This window comes from Microtus pennsylvanicus, chromosome 13 (assembly GCF_037038515.1).
Source record: "Microtus pennsylvanicus isolate mMicPen1 chromosome 13, mMicPen1.hap1, whole genome shotgun sequence".
In the NCBI taxonomy this organism is placed as follows: domain Eukaryota; kingdom Metazoa; phylum Chordata; class Mammalia; order Rodentia; family Cricetidae; genus Microtus; species Microtus pennsylvanicus.
In genome coordinates, this window is record NC_134591.1 from 57,523,963 (window position 1) to 57,539,639 (window position 15,677).

The 15,677-nt window shown below is 51.9% G+C and overlaps 1 protein-coding gene across 2 annotated transcripts in view; it reads left to right on the forward strand.

Annotated features, from left to right (window-relative positions):
- Grik3 (glutamate ionotropic receptor kainate type subunit 3) overlaps window positions 1-15,677 on the forward strand; it is a 227,939-nt gene that overhangs the window by 173,991 nt on the left and 38,271 nt on the right. For both annotated transcript variants that reach the window (XM_075944795.1, XM_075944796.1), the window contains 2 exons: window positions 2,840-2,953; window positions 10,918-11,121. In XM_075944795.1, the coding sequence (XP_075800910.1) occupies window positions 2,840-2,953; window positions 10,918-11,121 (318 nt within the window). The remainder of the gene's footprint in view (window positions 1-2,839; window positions 2,954-10,917; window positions 11,122-15,677) is intronic.

The window sequence follows — 15,677 nt, forward strand, 5'->3', positions numbered from 1 at the left end:
CCCAGCATGGCCTCTGCAGGGCTGGGGGCTAGAGAAGACCCGAAGGTCCTGTTACACTTGAGTGTACCGAGTTCAGTGCCCTAGCTAGAACAGACACCTGTGCCATGACTCTATGAGCTAGGCCTGTCAGCGAAACACAATCAAAGACTTACAGCACAAGCTGATTGTCTCTAAGATCCTACAGGGTTGGGTCAACAATAAGGACAAATATGTTCTTAAGTTAAACCTTCTAGCCTCCACAGATAGCCTGGCTTGGGGTAGTAAGCTCACAGTTCCTGGAGGCAGCTAGGCAAATATGGTGAGATTGCTTGTCTGGGAAACTAAGAAAATCCTTACCTCAAAGAGATGTTAGGATCTTTGGGATCTGCTCCCCTCCACTGATTCCAGCTTCTCAGACCACTGATTCCAGCGTTTGGTACAAGAAAGCAATCCTGTCTGGACTTGGGGCCTTTCATCTGGCCAACATAGACATATTCTACTGAAGCCATCCCAGATCTGCCCTGCCAATGGTTCCCCAATTCCAAGTCAGTACGCTGCAGCCCTTCATTGAGGCCTTTTAGACACTGAGAGTTTCCTTAGCTGGCCTCCCCGCCCAGCACAGTCTCTTCTGCTCCCTGAAATGCCCTACAGTTAACTCATGTTCCCGTCCTCCAAAACTTCTGAGTGTGACCCCCCATCCCGGGTGCCCTGGCTGTAAGAGTGCCCCCAGGCATGGACCTGGTTCAACATGGCCTCAAGTAGAACATACACACGGCCACAGCTCCCTGATTCTTTCCTGAATCCTCCCACTCAATGTCCAGGGAGGGTAGCCAGGAATCCTAACTGTCCATCCACAGCTACTTCATGCCATGTGTGGCATTAATTCCCAAGGTTGGTGTCTGAGGCCTCTGTTCCTGAGATCCTGAGATCACCCAAGAGCCACTGTTCCAGCCCCAGGTATACTCCACAAGTTCCCATCAGTCTTGGTTTAAGGTCCTCAGTGCTAGAGAACAGTCTCCCTCGTGGGCAGCGGCACAGCTGACATGGCGCTCACAGGTGGCTTGTCCTAACTTGGCTTCCTCAGCCACTCAGCTCTAGGGACAGCATCAGGTTCTAGGGGTAGTAGATAGATGACACACGTGCCATCGCTTTCCGCTCCTGTGCCCGTGGCAGGCATCAGTAATTGATCACCGGAGCACTCTTTCATCTGAGCCCACCCTAACAGCATCTATCTCCCAACAGCCCTCCAGGCAGCTGCTACAAATTGACCGTAGCTAATACTCAAGGAAAACTCTATTATCCCTGGATGGAGGTTAGCCTGCAGGGTGCCCACCAGAGGCTCCCGGTCATAGCCACCTGGGCTTGTGAGCAGACAGCCTCTTTACTCCCATCCTTTCATTCTCGTTACGCCTGGCATCTATTGGGGCTTCAAAGAGTTTGCTGGCCTGAAGCTCCCTGCTGCTCACCCGTCTCTGGACAGATGTTTGTCGAGTGCCTCCTGCCCCTAGCCCTCTTGCTCAGCACCCAACCCTCTGCTCAACATCTCCGCGCTGAACCTGGCCCACTTTAGAGAAGAGCCTCTCCAGTCCCATCTGCCTGTCAAGTCTCCTTGTGGCCCCAGCAGTCCACGCAGGCAGAGAGCACGCTGAACCCCTGCCTCAGCCACAGCCTCTCATTGCCCCGTTCTGTTTGCTAAGCTGGGTCAGAGCTGATCCAGCTAGCTCCAGCCGGTGGCTTTGGGAGGATTAAGGCAGAATTACCCAAGCATAATTACGTATCTTTCCACTATCTGTTGTGCACAGCTCTCTGAGTGGGATGTTTGCTCTTGGCCTCTCTGTTTAATTGATTAGGCTTTCTGAGTACCCCCAACTGGGCCAAGGACAGAGTGGGGCATGCAGATGCCTTCCCTGAGAGAGGAGCCAAGATGAGGCCCAGCTGGACAGTTTGCTCAGAATGCACCTGCAAGAGGCCCAGGGCTTTAGAATGACTTATAAAAAATGTATTGCGTTTATTTATTCATTGTGTGTGCATGTATGAAATCACGCCACTGTGCACCTGTGAGGACCAGAAGACAACTTGCAGGAGTCAGCTCTCTTCTTCTACCATGGGTCCTAGGGATCGAACTCGGGTCATCAGGCTTAGCAGCAAGTGCCTTTACCTGCTGAGCCTTCTCTTCACTCTGGGAGGACATTTAAACCCTGCTTCTCCTTCCTTGACTTTAGCCTCTGACTTGATATTGTGAGGATGCTGTGAGGTGTTTCCCATGGTGGCCGGGTGTATTTTAGAGGAGAGACCACAAAGACAAGTGCCTCCAACCTTAGTGTAGTTCATAGGACTTACATCGTCACCCCAAACAGCTTCCAAGGCTGGCCTGCTGCCTGTTCACCCACAGTTCTTCCTTCCCCTTGGTCCACACATGTGGAGCACTTCCCCCTCATCCCAATGGGAGAGTCACCTTCATTCCAGGGTGAGCTGGGCTTTGCAGGTGTCTCCCCTGGAACAGACCCACTGAGTAAGCAGCTGTGTGCCCAGTGTCTTGTCAGGAGGTGGCTCGGCCTAGCCCCGGACCCCTGGCCCTTTTATCCCTGCTGAGTATTTTCTGCAGCATCCTCCCAGCTCCCTGTAGCTCCTCTGCATTTCTCCCTCAGCTGAGACTTTGTCAGCAAGAAGAAGAGGAAAAAATTCACACCTTGAAGTCTCCTCAGACGAGGGAGGGCAGCAGGGTTGTCATCAGAATCGTTCACTCAGAACACACAGTTGCGGTGATAGCAGTGTTGGCTGCAATGACTGGAAGCAAATGGCTTTGTTGACGTGGAGAAAAAGACTCAGCACCTGCCTTTTGGTCTGTCTGTCCGTCCAGGTTGGGGTGTGGAGTCCAGCTGACGGTCTCAACATCACTGAGGTTGCCAAAGGCCGAGGTCCTAATGTCACCGACTCTCTGACCAACAGGTCACTCATTGTCACCACTGTGCTGGTAAGAACCTCAGGCCCTGCTGACCTAAGAGACCCCTCAATCCCCCACCTGTCACATCTTGGGTACCCCTTAGGAGGCTCCCAGGAGACAGTGGCAAAGTGGGTCACAAGAAAGTAGAAACTTCTAGGAAGGTTCAGAAAGCTTGAGAGGGAGGTTGGAACCCAGGAGCTCTCTCCATCCCCCAAGAGAAACCTGTGCTTGCTGTCTCACCCACCGGCACAGCAGAGTCCCCACTTTGTTAGTAGGACCACGAAACAGCGACTGCTCAACACGACTCTCCCACTCCAAGTCCCAGGGCCAAGGCCCTTCCTTTAAGTCCCTCCAGCTGCAGCAGGTGCTAGGACAGGAGCCTGTACACACCCGCACTGCACAAGGTTTATAGATCCCAAGAGCTGGAGGCTGTGACTTCTCCCCTTGAAGAGAACCACATCCCATCCCCTGTTTGTGATGAGTCGGGGGGGTCTCATCTTTTAGATGTGGATAGCTCCTACCTGCCTCCCCAGCTCAGGCAGTTTAGCGATGTGTCTTCTCCATGCCTTCCGTTCTTCTCCTGCCCTTGCTCTCCAGATCTACTTCAACCAGAAAGTGGCTCATGGACTCTCCCAGGCTCCCTGCACTTTGCAGCTGGCAGCTACCGCCCTCCCCTTACTGACTGGTGCTGTGCCCCCTGGGAGGCTGCAAAGACAAACAGAGGCTCAGAGCAGACCCTCACCATGTCACAGAGTCACTGCTCTTAGGGACAATTCCCCACTTAGCCCAGGGCCACCCTAGGAGCAGGGATCCTCACCACAACCAAGCAGAAGCTGACGCCTTTGAGATCAATTCCGGCCCAAGTCAATCTTTTAGAATCTAGTAACCGAATCTGTAAGACCCGTACCTGGATACCTGGGCTTGTTCCTCTACACGAAAGCAAAGTGGGCCCATTAGGATCAGGGGAGCCTTCCATGGGTGAGGCCTGGACCCACATACTGGGAGCTTTCCATGGTGCTTGGCTGGAGGTGGCTTCCCTGACATCCCCCACTGAGGTGGTTCAGCCAGGTCAAACCAGACCAGCCTCCCCTCTAGTGTCATGGTGCCTACCAAGCATGTATTCGGTAACTGGGTGGTTGGTGGGCACCATGAAAGAGTTAGGGAAGCAATTACAAAATATCCCCCATTCTTCCAGGAATCTCGAGGACACTGGAGCACTGTATATGTTGAGGGGAATGTTAGCCAATGGGTCTCAGCTCCAGCCCCCAGGGTCATAGTCCTAAGAGATCCCCTTAAAGCCCATAGAGATTGAATGGGTCTTGTGGACAGGTTGCTGATAGAGCCAAAGGAATAGAGCCAGGAAGGTGGCATCCCACCTTTGGCTGGGGTGGGGGGATGGGAGACGGGTGCTAGTGAGAACCCCGGGTGTCTTCCAAATAATCACATTCCCTTCTAGTCTTTAGGGATCCACTTTTTATTAAGGAGAGAAGTACTAAAGCCGTAGGTCAAAGCTGTAAGCAACAGGAATAGAAGCCAAACGAATGTAAAAGATAAATGATAAAAATAAACAAAAAGCACCCAGGTTCCGGGAGACTGATGAGCAATTAAAGGAATATGGATGCGGATAAAAATAGGAAGATAAAGGGCAGCAAAAGGAGAGCTAAATAGAAAGGTTGAGGAGGGATAATGAAGGTAAGGGGAGAGATAAAAAGGGAAGATATTAAGAAAGGTGAAAAATTAAATAATTTACAATGCTGGCTAGACAAGGTAAAAAATGCTCAAGCAAAAAAAAAAAAGTCCAAAAGCAAAGGGATGAGAGTGTGGCAGCGCTAAAATATAAAAGGGTAAAAATAAAATAATAAAAAGGTGGTAAAAGATTAAAAGCAGAATTGCATGAAATGTGAGATATAAATAAAATACTTTTTGCAAGGCGAGATTAAAACGAGGTGAGAGAAATATGATTTAAGAGAGGCAGAGGAGAGATGATTACAGGAGCCGAGGGGATGCAGCCACGAAACAAGACTCCAAACGGGGAGCACGTGCGGAGGACTCCCCAACAGGATGCAAAACACAGCCTCCTTGAAAGGCCACTGGGTCACATCTCACTGAAATGGCAGCTGCTCTGTTTCAAGGGTGTGGAACTGGCTGGGACTTGGTGGTACACGCACTCAGGAGGCAGAGGCAGGTGCATCTGGTTCAAGGCCATCTTGGTCTACATATGAGTTCCAGGACAGCCGCCCACTGCCCACCCCCCACCCATACCCCAACCCCCAAAAGAGCATATTCTACAGAGGCACAGGTCTTTTTTTTTTAAGAACTAAATCAGGCAAACAAACCATTGACCTGTCAATCTTCACCATAGTTGCGCTGGACCCCAACCTGCTGGGCTCACTATATCACCAAAGGTCCCACCCCCAGAACTGGCTGGCACCCAGGAACCCCAGGAGGATGTGGGGCAAGATAAGTCCCTCTTAAGTCTTGGCCTATAGCCCGGACACAGCTCCATCTGTCCTGCTGCCCCTCAGCCTCATATCAACTGGGTAGAAATGGCCCAACTGCTCTTTGGCACCCGTAGGAACGGGATGAGCAGTAGCTAAGAGCACAGACTTTGAGGTTGCATCCTGGCCTCTGTTGATGTAATGTGTGGGCCTGAGACATGACTTTCCTGCTTGATACCTGTGGCCTGTCTGATAAGGAATACATGGGAGCGATCACCACCTACTTCCTGGAGTTGAGAGGGTGGATGTCGATAAACTCATGGTGGGCTGAGAGCAGTTATTGTAATGGATGGCTGTTGATCCGGGACCCAGTGAGCTCAGGTTGGTCACACGCCAACCATATATGGCCGCTGTCAGAGCCCTGAACTTCAACAAAGACCGAGCACAGCCAGAGTGGCGATTCCTGGCATTGGGGCACAAGTGTTACAAACTTCCAGTCCTCCCTGGAACATATTTCAAGCCCAGTGAGCTCTCCTGGGCCTCCCTCCCATCCCCCACTGCCCCATACTCTGCTATATACTTTTAAGATTATATAATCTTGTCACCTCCACCCAGGACCTTCCCAGAGCTCTGACCTCTCAGAGAGACATAACATTACAGGTTGGCTCCTATGTCCTCCCCTCCCTTGGGCACAGTCTGAGCTCCTGACCCTAGGATCAGGCTAATCACCTATCCCTGGGACAGCTACACACGTCATAGGGAGTGACTCAGCCCAGCGCTGGCTGAGCTGTCCTGACTGAAAACTCAGCACCTTGTTTGGTTTGCCTGTGCACAGGGCCTGCACCTCCTGCTGAGAGCACAGGCTTGCCTTGGCGTTGTCAAGGCAACCACATTTGAGTGACAGGCAGGTACAGGATCGGAACATCAAACTGTTCTGCCCCAGGGAACCAGGGCCTGGAGGTGAGAACCCTGATGAGAAGGGCGGCTATATTCCTGGGATGTGGTAGACCACAGCAGCCTGTGTGAGCTCACCAACCCCATCTTCCACTCTCACTATGCTAAACCTCTGGGGTTAGGTAATCCAGGTGCCTTCCCTGAACAGACCAATGGACAGGAGCCTGACTGCGCCCTCTGGCCGCTCAGAGCACTGGGCAGATCCCCATTCTAAAGCTGGAAGCCTACCCCACCACCCTCCGTGCAGGCCCAACCTCTCTTCTGGCTCTGCTGTTCACAGTCTCATGAAAAGTTCATGTACCCAAACCTCCGCTCACACCAAGAAAGCTCACGCCATGTGCTCCTGGGGCCCTGCTTTTGAAGGTTCGAGGTTCTTTCCGCTGTGGATGTGACTGGTAATCGGGGTGCGTGTGGGCAGATGTGAATTCTTGGGCTGTGTCACAAATGGCCTCTGGATACACACCGCTACAGTATGCACACTGTGACCCACATCGATGCAGCTGCCAAGCAAGCTGACCCCCAGCACCTAGTAGCAGGAGAAGGGGAAAGCCAAGGCCAGAATGTGGGGCAGGGGCCATTCTGGATTCACCCACTAGAGACATGTGACTCTGAATGCCCTGTCTTGTTCAGTGCTGCAACAGCCAAGGCCTCAGGTCTAGGTTCTTGGTCTGTGTGTCTAAGCAGGGTCAGAGGGGCAACATACAGAAATATGTGGGCCGTTTTACCAGTGTGCATACATGTCCTCATGCATGGACATGAGGAGACATAGCCTAAGTCAGGGCACTCCGGGGCCCAGCTATGGGGTGGCTAATCTCTGAACCCTTCTCTTCTGGGGATTGCCCGCTCCCCACCTCCTCTTTCAACCTTCTGGCCCTGTGTCTGGCAGAAGCTTAGCTCTAGGTCTGGTTTTTCTATTGCTAAGTGATTGGTAGCGAGCCCAGATGGAGAGCCTTGTGACAGAAAGTGGGGAAAGGTTATTTTTCTGGACCCCTGTTTTCAGTAACTTGTTGAGGAGAAATATTACCCCTGGTCCCACGGCTCTTCTCCCGGAGCAATAGGAGAGCGTGAAGTTATGAAATTGAGGGCACCTTCACTGAGCAATCGATTAGCAGCTGAGGGAGCCGGTGAACTGGCTGTCTGGACATTTCCAGTAATAAATTGTGAAATAGTCCATGAATAAGTAGTCTCGGAGTTGAGAATTACCCCCTAGGAAATGTTGCTGGGCTGGAGACGCATTACTAAGGCGAGCACCATTTTAATGCCCTGGGCTTCAGCTGTTAAATATGTATGCCATCCGCAAAGCACTTCCCGAAATTAATGGCATTTTGCAGCTGCTCCGAAGGCAGCGTATTTAGATGGAGATGTATAGATTCTGGGGCTGTGGTGGCTTCACAAATGAAGTGCTAATTTTAGAGGCAAAGGCCAAGAAGAGGCGTGGAGGGGGCGGGTCAGGAAGGGAGCAGTCTTAGGGGCTTTTCCCAAAAGATTCCCTCCACTTTCCCTGGTTGCCATGATACCATCGTTACTGTTTGGTGACATTGGGTGTGGTCTCTACGCGGGAAAGGTCACTGACGTAAGGGGCCAGTTTGCACACAGGAAGAAGGAGTGTGTATAAATAGTAATAATAAGAACAATATAGTAATACTGGCAGCTGACACTTGCCAGGCACTGAGGGCTTCTTCCTGGTGGGTTCATCTTTCCCCTACTCCTATTAGGATAGGTCTGTCGAAATCTCCATTCTACAGCAGGGAGTGGGCATCTCTCCCTGTCCGGGCAATTTCCATGAGAAGGATGATCCCTTCCCTCTAATTCTTTCCCTAAACTAAATAAGGTCAGGGCCCCCAGATTCAGTGGTGCAGCTTGGTTACAGCACAAGATCATCCATCAAAGGGGTCAGTGGATTGACAGCCCACCCAAGCCCCGTGCCCAGGGTGCCAGGGCAGTATTACCTGGGGAAAGTTTAATGTTCCCTTAACCTCCATTCAGCCTGACCTAGGCCCCCATAGGCTTCCCTTCCCATGCTGAGCTGCTTGCCTGGCTCCTACCTGCAGGTAGCATCAGAGGCCCTGAGGCCTAGGGAAGGACTAACCCAAAGGTCCATGTTCCTGTATGATTCGATGGGAAAACATTGTCCTCAGAGTTCCCAGACGGTCAGGAACCCGTGAGAGATGCAGACACTCTCTGCCTCCTTCTCAGAAGTCCCTGAAGGACTCCTGAAAGCTTGGGTAGACCCATGTCATGAGGTGGGGTGGCACAATGGGAGAGACCAGGACAGAACAACAGCCCACCTGCCACAGCAGGAGCCTGGATTAGGCACTGATGGACCCAACAACAATGGTCACCAGAGGCTTCCTTTTCCCACCCTTTCCCTAGGAGTCAGGGGGTCAAAAAAATGCCCCACCAGTGGGAAAAACAATGAAACACCCCTCTAAGTAAGTCCTTGTGTTATTGGGAGCATGTGTTCTATCAGTGAATGGCTCTCAGGGAGGAGTAGAGGCATTTAGACGGTGGGTGTGGGGGAAGGTGGCTAGCAGACCAGGGAAAAGGATGGGTCAGGACTGAGGTCCAAGAGACCCAAGCAGGTAAAGGTTATAGCAGCTCTCAGCCTGAGTTCAGGACCTGCAGGAGCAGGTGAAGTCAGGAGGGTCTGAGCCTAGGGGACAGACAAGAAAGGAGCTGGGTGAAGGAGGGTGCTGATTGTCTGTGTCTATCAGAAATTGAACTCCTCTGGACTATTTATTGTCAACTGCTGTGTGGCTTTGGGTTATGTAGTTACTCTCTCTGAGTCTTTTTCTTCATGTATCAAATGGGAATTTGACCATCTATTTTGCATGCTAGTAAGACTTAAACAAAATAGATAGGCGCGCATCGAAAGTGGTGCCTGGTACACGGTAGTAATTCAACAAATGTGGAGTTTGCAGATGGGGCGGGGATTCGGCTCCACAGGGAGTTGTGGGTGGAGGTGGGTGCTTAAGGCCCACAGAATCATGGACTTGTATGTTTTCCTGGGTTCTGGGGCATCTGGATCTTGCCGCATCCTAGCATCTCTGACTGGATGCTGTCAGTTCAGTCCTCCCCATGGGCTTCCTGCCTCTCCCCATAGTTTTACATTTGTGGTGTAGCCCAGGGCTGTGCTTCTCAAGAGTCAGACAACGCTAAGCCTTACTCTCTGACTTCCACTGGCTTCCCATCCCCTGACACAGGACAGGCATGCCTGCACCCACAAACTGCCTTCCTGGGGACCAACTGATCCCTGGGAGAGGCAGAGCCTCTTGCTGATGACACTGTTACCACAGTCAGTGTTGGCTCCCTGCCTGGTCCTGACTTGGGGCGCTGAGGGGACCTTGGGAACAGAGCAGTGTTGGGAGGGGTGTCTAGTCTGGAACAGGTCAGGAAGGCACCATAGTGGATAAAGGGCTCGCCCACAGCTCCTGCTTCAGTGGGTCCAGTGCATTCCTCAGAGATTCTAAGGTCAGGCTGGTGCTGGCCTGGGATACAGCCCAGCAGAAACCCGGCTATGGAATCAGGTAGCTCCTGCCCCACCACTTCATAGCTCTAGGGTCACTGGCACCTAAGTCGGTCAGCACCAGCAGAGCCCTTGTGCTGAGACTGTCCCTGCAGGTGCCATCGCAAGACACCCAGTTGGCTTTCAGAAAATAGACTTGCCCTCTCCCTGGTTCAAGCCATTTGCAGTGTTTTCGGCAAAAGAAAACTCTGGAGCCTGAGGAGATGGACAGCTGTTGGCAAAGTGCTTTGTGGGGCCAGCAGGAGACCTGAGTGTTAGCCCTAGGAGCGCACAAAACGCCAATGTGGTGGCTCGTGCTTGAAATCCCAGTGCTAGGGAGGCAGAGACAGGAGGATCTCTGGGGCTCTCCGACTAGCCAGTCTGGCTTACTCAGTGGGTTCCAGGCCATTGAGAGACCCTGTCACGAAACCAGGTGTATGATGGTCTGTGGTAGCCATTCCACCCCACTGAAGAAAAGTGAACTTCAAGTGGTTAGTTCAGATTACGCGAATACATGTAATTTTCTTCTCAAAGGGATTTTTCTTTTTTATATAGGGCCTCACTATTGTCATCCCGCCAAGCCTGGAACTCTGTGTAGACTAAGCTGGCTTCAAATTCACAGAGATCCTCCTGTCTCCGCCTCCAGAGTGCTAAGATTAAAGGCACAAATCACCCTATCTGGCCAGGGGGAATATTTAAAACTATTTTCTACATTTAATGCATGTTAGTTTTATTATTATTAAGATGGAAGCAATAAAAAACATTAATGATACTTGAACAACGACACCCAAGTTTGACCTCTGGCCTCCGCATGTACTTACACACATATGTACCTGTACCCCCCCCACACACACAAATGTACCTAGTGAATATGTGTGCGCGTGTGCATGTGAGTGTGTATGTGTGGATGTACAAGAGCCTAGGCTGGAGGTGAGGCCCATACCTGTAATTTCAGCATCTGGGAGGCGGAGGCAGGAAGATCAGAGGTTCTAGGTCATCCTTAGTGACTTAGAGATGTCAAGGTCAGCCTGAGCTACAGCGCCTATGCCCACCCCGACCACTTAGCCTAGCATCCTGTCTCCCTTCTGTCCACACAGGAGGAGCCCTTTGTCATGTTCCGCAAGTCCGATAGGACCCTTTATGGCAATGACCGATTTGAGGGCTACTGCATCGACTTGCTGAAGGAGCTGGCGCATATCCTGGGCTTCTCCTACGAGATCCGGCTGGTGGAAGATGGCAAGTACGGGGCGCAGGACGACAAGGGCCAGTGGAACGGCATGGTCAAGGAGCTCATTGACCACGTAAGCCAGGGCTTGGGCATGGAGGCTGGGGTAAGGACAGGGTGGGACGTTCTAGTGACGTGCCATTTGAACCTCTGGGCATCCCAGCCTGTGAGGGCCTAAGGACTAGGGAGATGGAGGTGAAGGTTGTATTCTTGCGGACTGATCAAGATCCACAAGAAGTGTGCCCAGCTCTGCTGGACCTGCCTGGCCTAGGCTGTCCACCTCCAAACATCCCCACTACATGCACAGATCGGCCCCTCTGATGCTGGGTCTTCCTAAGGCATCTTTGGTGAGGTTGCTATGGAGAGAATTCTTTTGCATCTTCTCGGCCTTTTGGTTCTTGAAAGATGTCTCAGCCCTGGGATTGAGGAGCCTAAACAAACATACTCTCCAGTTCAGGGACATGAAAACAGATCTGTCACTCCTAGTCACTGTGGGTTCATTGGTGAGGCAGATGGCTCAAGAAGTTGGCTTAGGTTTGAAATGAAGGGGTGGGTAAGACGTCACTGGGCAACACCAAGAACCTTGCACCCTGCCTAGGACAGGAAAAACCTGGAGAGTAAGGAGCCATGTGTGCAGGGTGAAGGGGGAGAAGCCCATGGGAGGAGCCTGGGTTTGTAGAAAATAAGGAAAAAGACAAGAATTTGTCGGCCAGGAGAGGAATTGGGGCCCTTAGCTATGGGCGCAGACACAAGTCACCCAGCTTCTGAGCAGCTTCCTTCTGGGTGAAATGTGAAGGTCACCCATCTCCCATCACCACCGGGAGTACTGGGACAGTGATGCAGAGCCACGGGTACCTGTGTGATGCTAACAGCAAACACACCCTCCCTGTCAAAGTCCAGGCTCAGGACCAGCAGATCTGAGGGTCAAAAGCCAGCTTTTAGGTTTAGCATATGTATGACCTAGGAAGTTCTTCAGTACACACACACACACACACACACACACACACACACACACACACACACACCAGCTCTGTGTTGTCCTTTTCATTACAGGAGTAGTGAGCGGCTACCAAGGCCTCTAAGGAAGGTGTGGGAATCTAACCAGGTACTGTTTGCCAGGCTCACAGGGCACAGATGAAATATCCCCCCCACCTTCCGTCTCTGGGTCCTCAGCAGTACAGAAGTAATACTTACCTGAAAGAAACGTTGCGTGCAGTTAAAGGTGGTGAGGACCACATCTGCCCTGGATGCCCTAGGCCTGCTCCCTCCTGTCCTTAGAATAGCCCACTGAGGCAGTTACAGAGACTGAGGCAGAAACGGCAGAAAGATTGGAACCAGGTCTCAGATATCAAGTGGTGGGATGGATTCAAAGCCAGGGAGTCTTTAAAAGCTATGTGCCTAAGTGGCCCTGGGCTTTGATCTCCCCAGAGAGACCACACTGGCCCAGAGCCAGGGCAGAAGCACATTCATGACTGACACAGTCTTCAAGGCCCCATAGTCCCAGTCAGTGTCTGGGCTCCTCACTGCTGTGCGTCTCCAGGTGGAGGCAGCTGTACCAGCCTTTGACAGATGTCCTGCCCCACCACCCCGGACGTTGAGGAGGTGCTGTATGGAGACCTCATAGTCAAGCGGTGGGGATGAAAGTTGAACCCTAAGAGTCAGGGAGAGTATGATGTGGTGAACCTATGCCCCAGCCTGGCAAACATGGCCTGTATGGATGTCTGGTGAGAGGGGGCAGCGTTGAAGAGCCTGTACTGATGCTGCCACTCAATAGCTAGGTGTCCCTGGACAGTCTAAATGTGTCTGTCCCCTCGCCTGTAAAGGGGGTAACACGCACGGAACTTGCCTCCCAGGGGTGCTGTGAGGACTCCGTTAGCAGGTGTGCTTGGTGTAGTTGGCGGAGCATCAGGCCGTGATGTCATTGTTTTTATTTTTATCCTCCCAGTTGTTCCTCGGAGACTGAGGAGGGAGTTGTTCAGGACTCGTTTTGTGTCCCCAAGCTCCAGTTTCCTGCCTCCACAATGAGAAAGATGATAACTGTCTCCACTTTCCCCTGCCTACTGTGAGGCTACAAAGAGACAACGGATGGGAAGGGGTTTCTGAGCTACAGGCTTCCATGTAAATGGGGAACTGTGTTGTCACTGTTATTAGTAATAACTGTAATTATTATGGAAATGAGCCAGCAGGACCGGATGCTCCTCCTCCTACCGCTCCCCCAAGCCTTGTAAGTTGGACTTTGGAGCCTGGCATTTGCAGACGGAATGGGAATGGGGAGGATGGAGCTCCTGTAAGACGGATGGCCAAGACCACATGTAGGAGGGGAGGGACAGTCAGTCCTGCCACCACAAACTTTGAAGAGCTGACTTCCTAGTGGGACATGATGAGGAGGGCCAGCAGCAAGCAGCCCCTCTGTGCCCCTCTGCTGGGGAACCACAGGGAACCTCATTTATAGCCTCTGTGCTGTTGGGCAGTGCTTTGGAGGCCTGGAACCCATCAAGGCCAGCCTGGATGGGACATGCGGGAGACCTTGTTAAACCCGATTCTCTACAATTGATGAGCCTGTTAATCCTAGCTTGGTGCCATTTTTAATAACATCATAACCATTTATTAGTGTCGTCAGATAATTAGTCTTCTCACTAGCTCATAGAGAGCGTGCTAAAGACTCGGCAATATTATTACTTCCTTATTAGGGATCCGAATGGAGGCGTAAAGATGATGGATTCCCACCTCTGGAAGTATCTGCCCCCCGAGGTCTATTTGGAGGTACTGAGCAGACCCTCCAACCAAAAGAACTTAAAATGTCCTTCCCTGACACTCAGCTAGCCTCTGGTCCATACCACGTGGCTGTTCAAGGAGCTAACACTATGGGCGATGGGCACCTAGGAGAGCAAACCCCTCCTGCAGACACACTCACCTTCCCCAAGTTGTCCTTAACAACATAGCCACAAATACTCTTCAGTCCCAGTCTCTCCTGACCTCTCTCCATCACCACTGCCTGCTCGCTCTCACCCCCTCCCGGGTGTCTCTGCTCACCTCCCTGACTTCAGTCCTGCCATGAGTCCTGGCAACTCTAGGGCCCAATGGAAATAGATTCAGATTCAGGCTGAGCATTTCAACTGACGCAACCTGTCTGGCTTCCCTTCCCCTCCCGCGCTGCTGCAGATGATAACAGAGCCTCAGAATTGGTTCATGTTCAGTAAGCATTCCTATGCAAGAGGCGTCCTACTCAGTACTAGCTGTGCCCAGTGCAGCCCCCTCCTCCCCCTCTAATGTGTCTGTGCTCAGATATGGGGGCAGCAGGAAAAGTAGCCCCTCAGCCACAGTCATCCTCTAGGCCATACGTAACCGAGAACTGACCAGGACCTCAACCCTCCCTAACCTGACTCTAAACAGACAGCCTTGTTCATAGGAAACTGAGGCACACACTAGAGTACCGCCCTGCTTGGCACATTGGTGTTTTTTCACACCAGGAACCCTTGCCTGCCATCTAGAGCTTCTATGTCCTTCTACTGGTACCCAGGAACCTAGTTAGGAAGTGTGAAGAAAAAGTCCCAAGAGGGGAGAGCCTGAAGCCAATGGAGGGCCACAGATGGAGAGAAAGATGAGGTACTAGCCTTAAGAACTGAGTTATTTCATTTTCTTTCCATTCCGGGGGAGGATCCTAGGGCCTTGCACATGCTAGGCAAATATTCTTTCACTGAGCTACATACCCAGCCAAATTATTTAATTTTAATATTGAGAGCTACAGAGCACCAGTAGAGGAGGTGGAGCCAGAGGGTAACATCAGCCTGGCTCTAGAGGGGAAGTCCTCCACTCTGGAGTCAAACTGGAGCTGGCCTGGGGTGTGGCTAAAGTCTGGATAAGAGGAGAGGGTGCAGTGGGAAAGGAGGAAACTGAGGGCCCATCGAGGAGACATGCAGGCTGCAGGCTGGTGATGGGTAAATGGAGGGGTCGGGGAAGGGTAGCGATAGAGGACCAGACAGAGAATTCTGGCATGGACCTCTGGGGAGATGCTGGTTCTTTCCCCAAGTTTCAGGCCCCCGAGAAGTCACTTGAGGCATGTTTGAACTATTCTCAGCAAGTGGCTAGTCACAGGCTGTGAGGAGGGAGCCAGATCAGGGTGGAGGGGGAGACTGCCCAGGATGCCCAGCCTGGCAAGGAGAATGAGGAGAGATTGGGTAGGGAGGGCACCAGGACCAGGCTCATACCTGAGATGTGTGGCCTAGTGATTTCTCTGGTTTCTAATAAGCTTGCAACAAGATAGAGGACAAAGAATGGGCACAGGTAACCTTGATATGTCACCCTTCCTTAGTGGAGGAAGTAGCCATGGCCAAACATCCCTTCTACCCCCCCACCCCCATCACAGAGTCCAGCCAAGAAAGTGGCACAGCCAGGAAGGACAGTGTCCTCTGCTGGACTCCTCTTCTAGACAGAAGTCTCCGATGCACTTAGCTTGGCCATTGCCCAGCACTTGGATGCAAAGCAGGCATTAGTGAAAGAAAGACTCATAAATGGGCATGGATGGACTTCTCACCCTGCCCAGAGACATAGCTGTGGGTCATGACTCAGCTTCACATCCAAAATATGTGTGAGAAAGGTCTGGTATCAAAGCTGGGACCTCCTCACCTAATG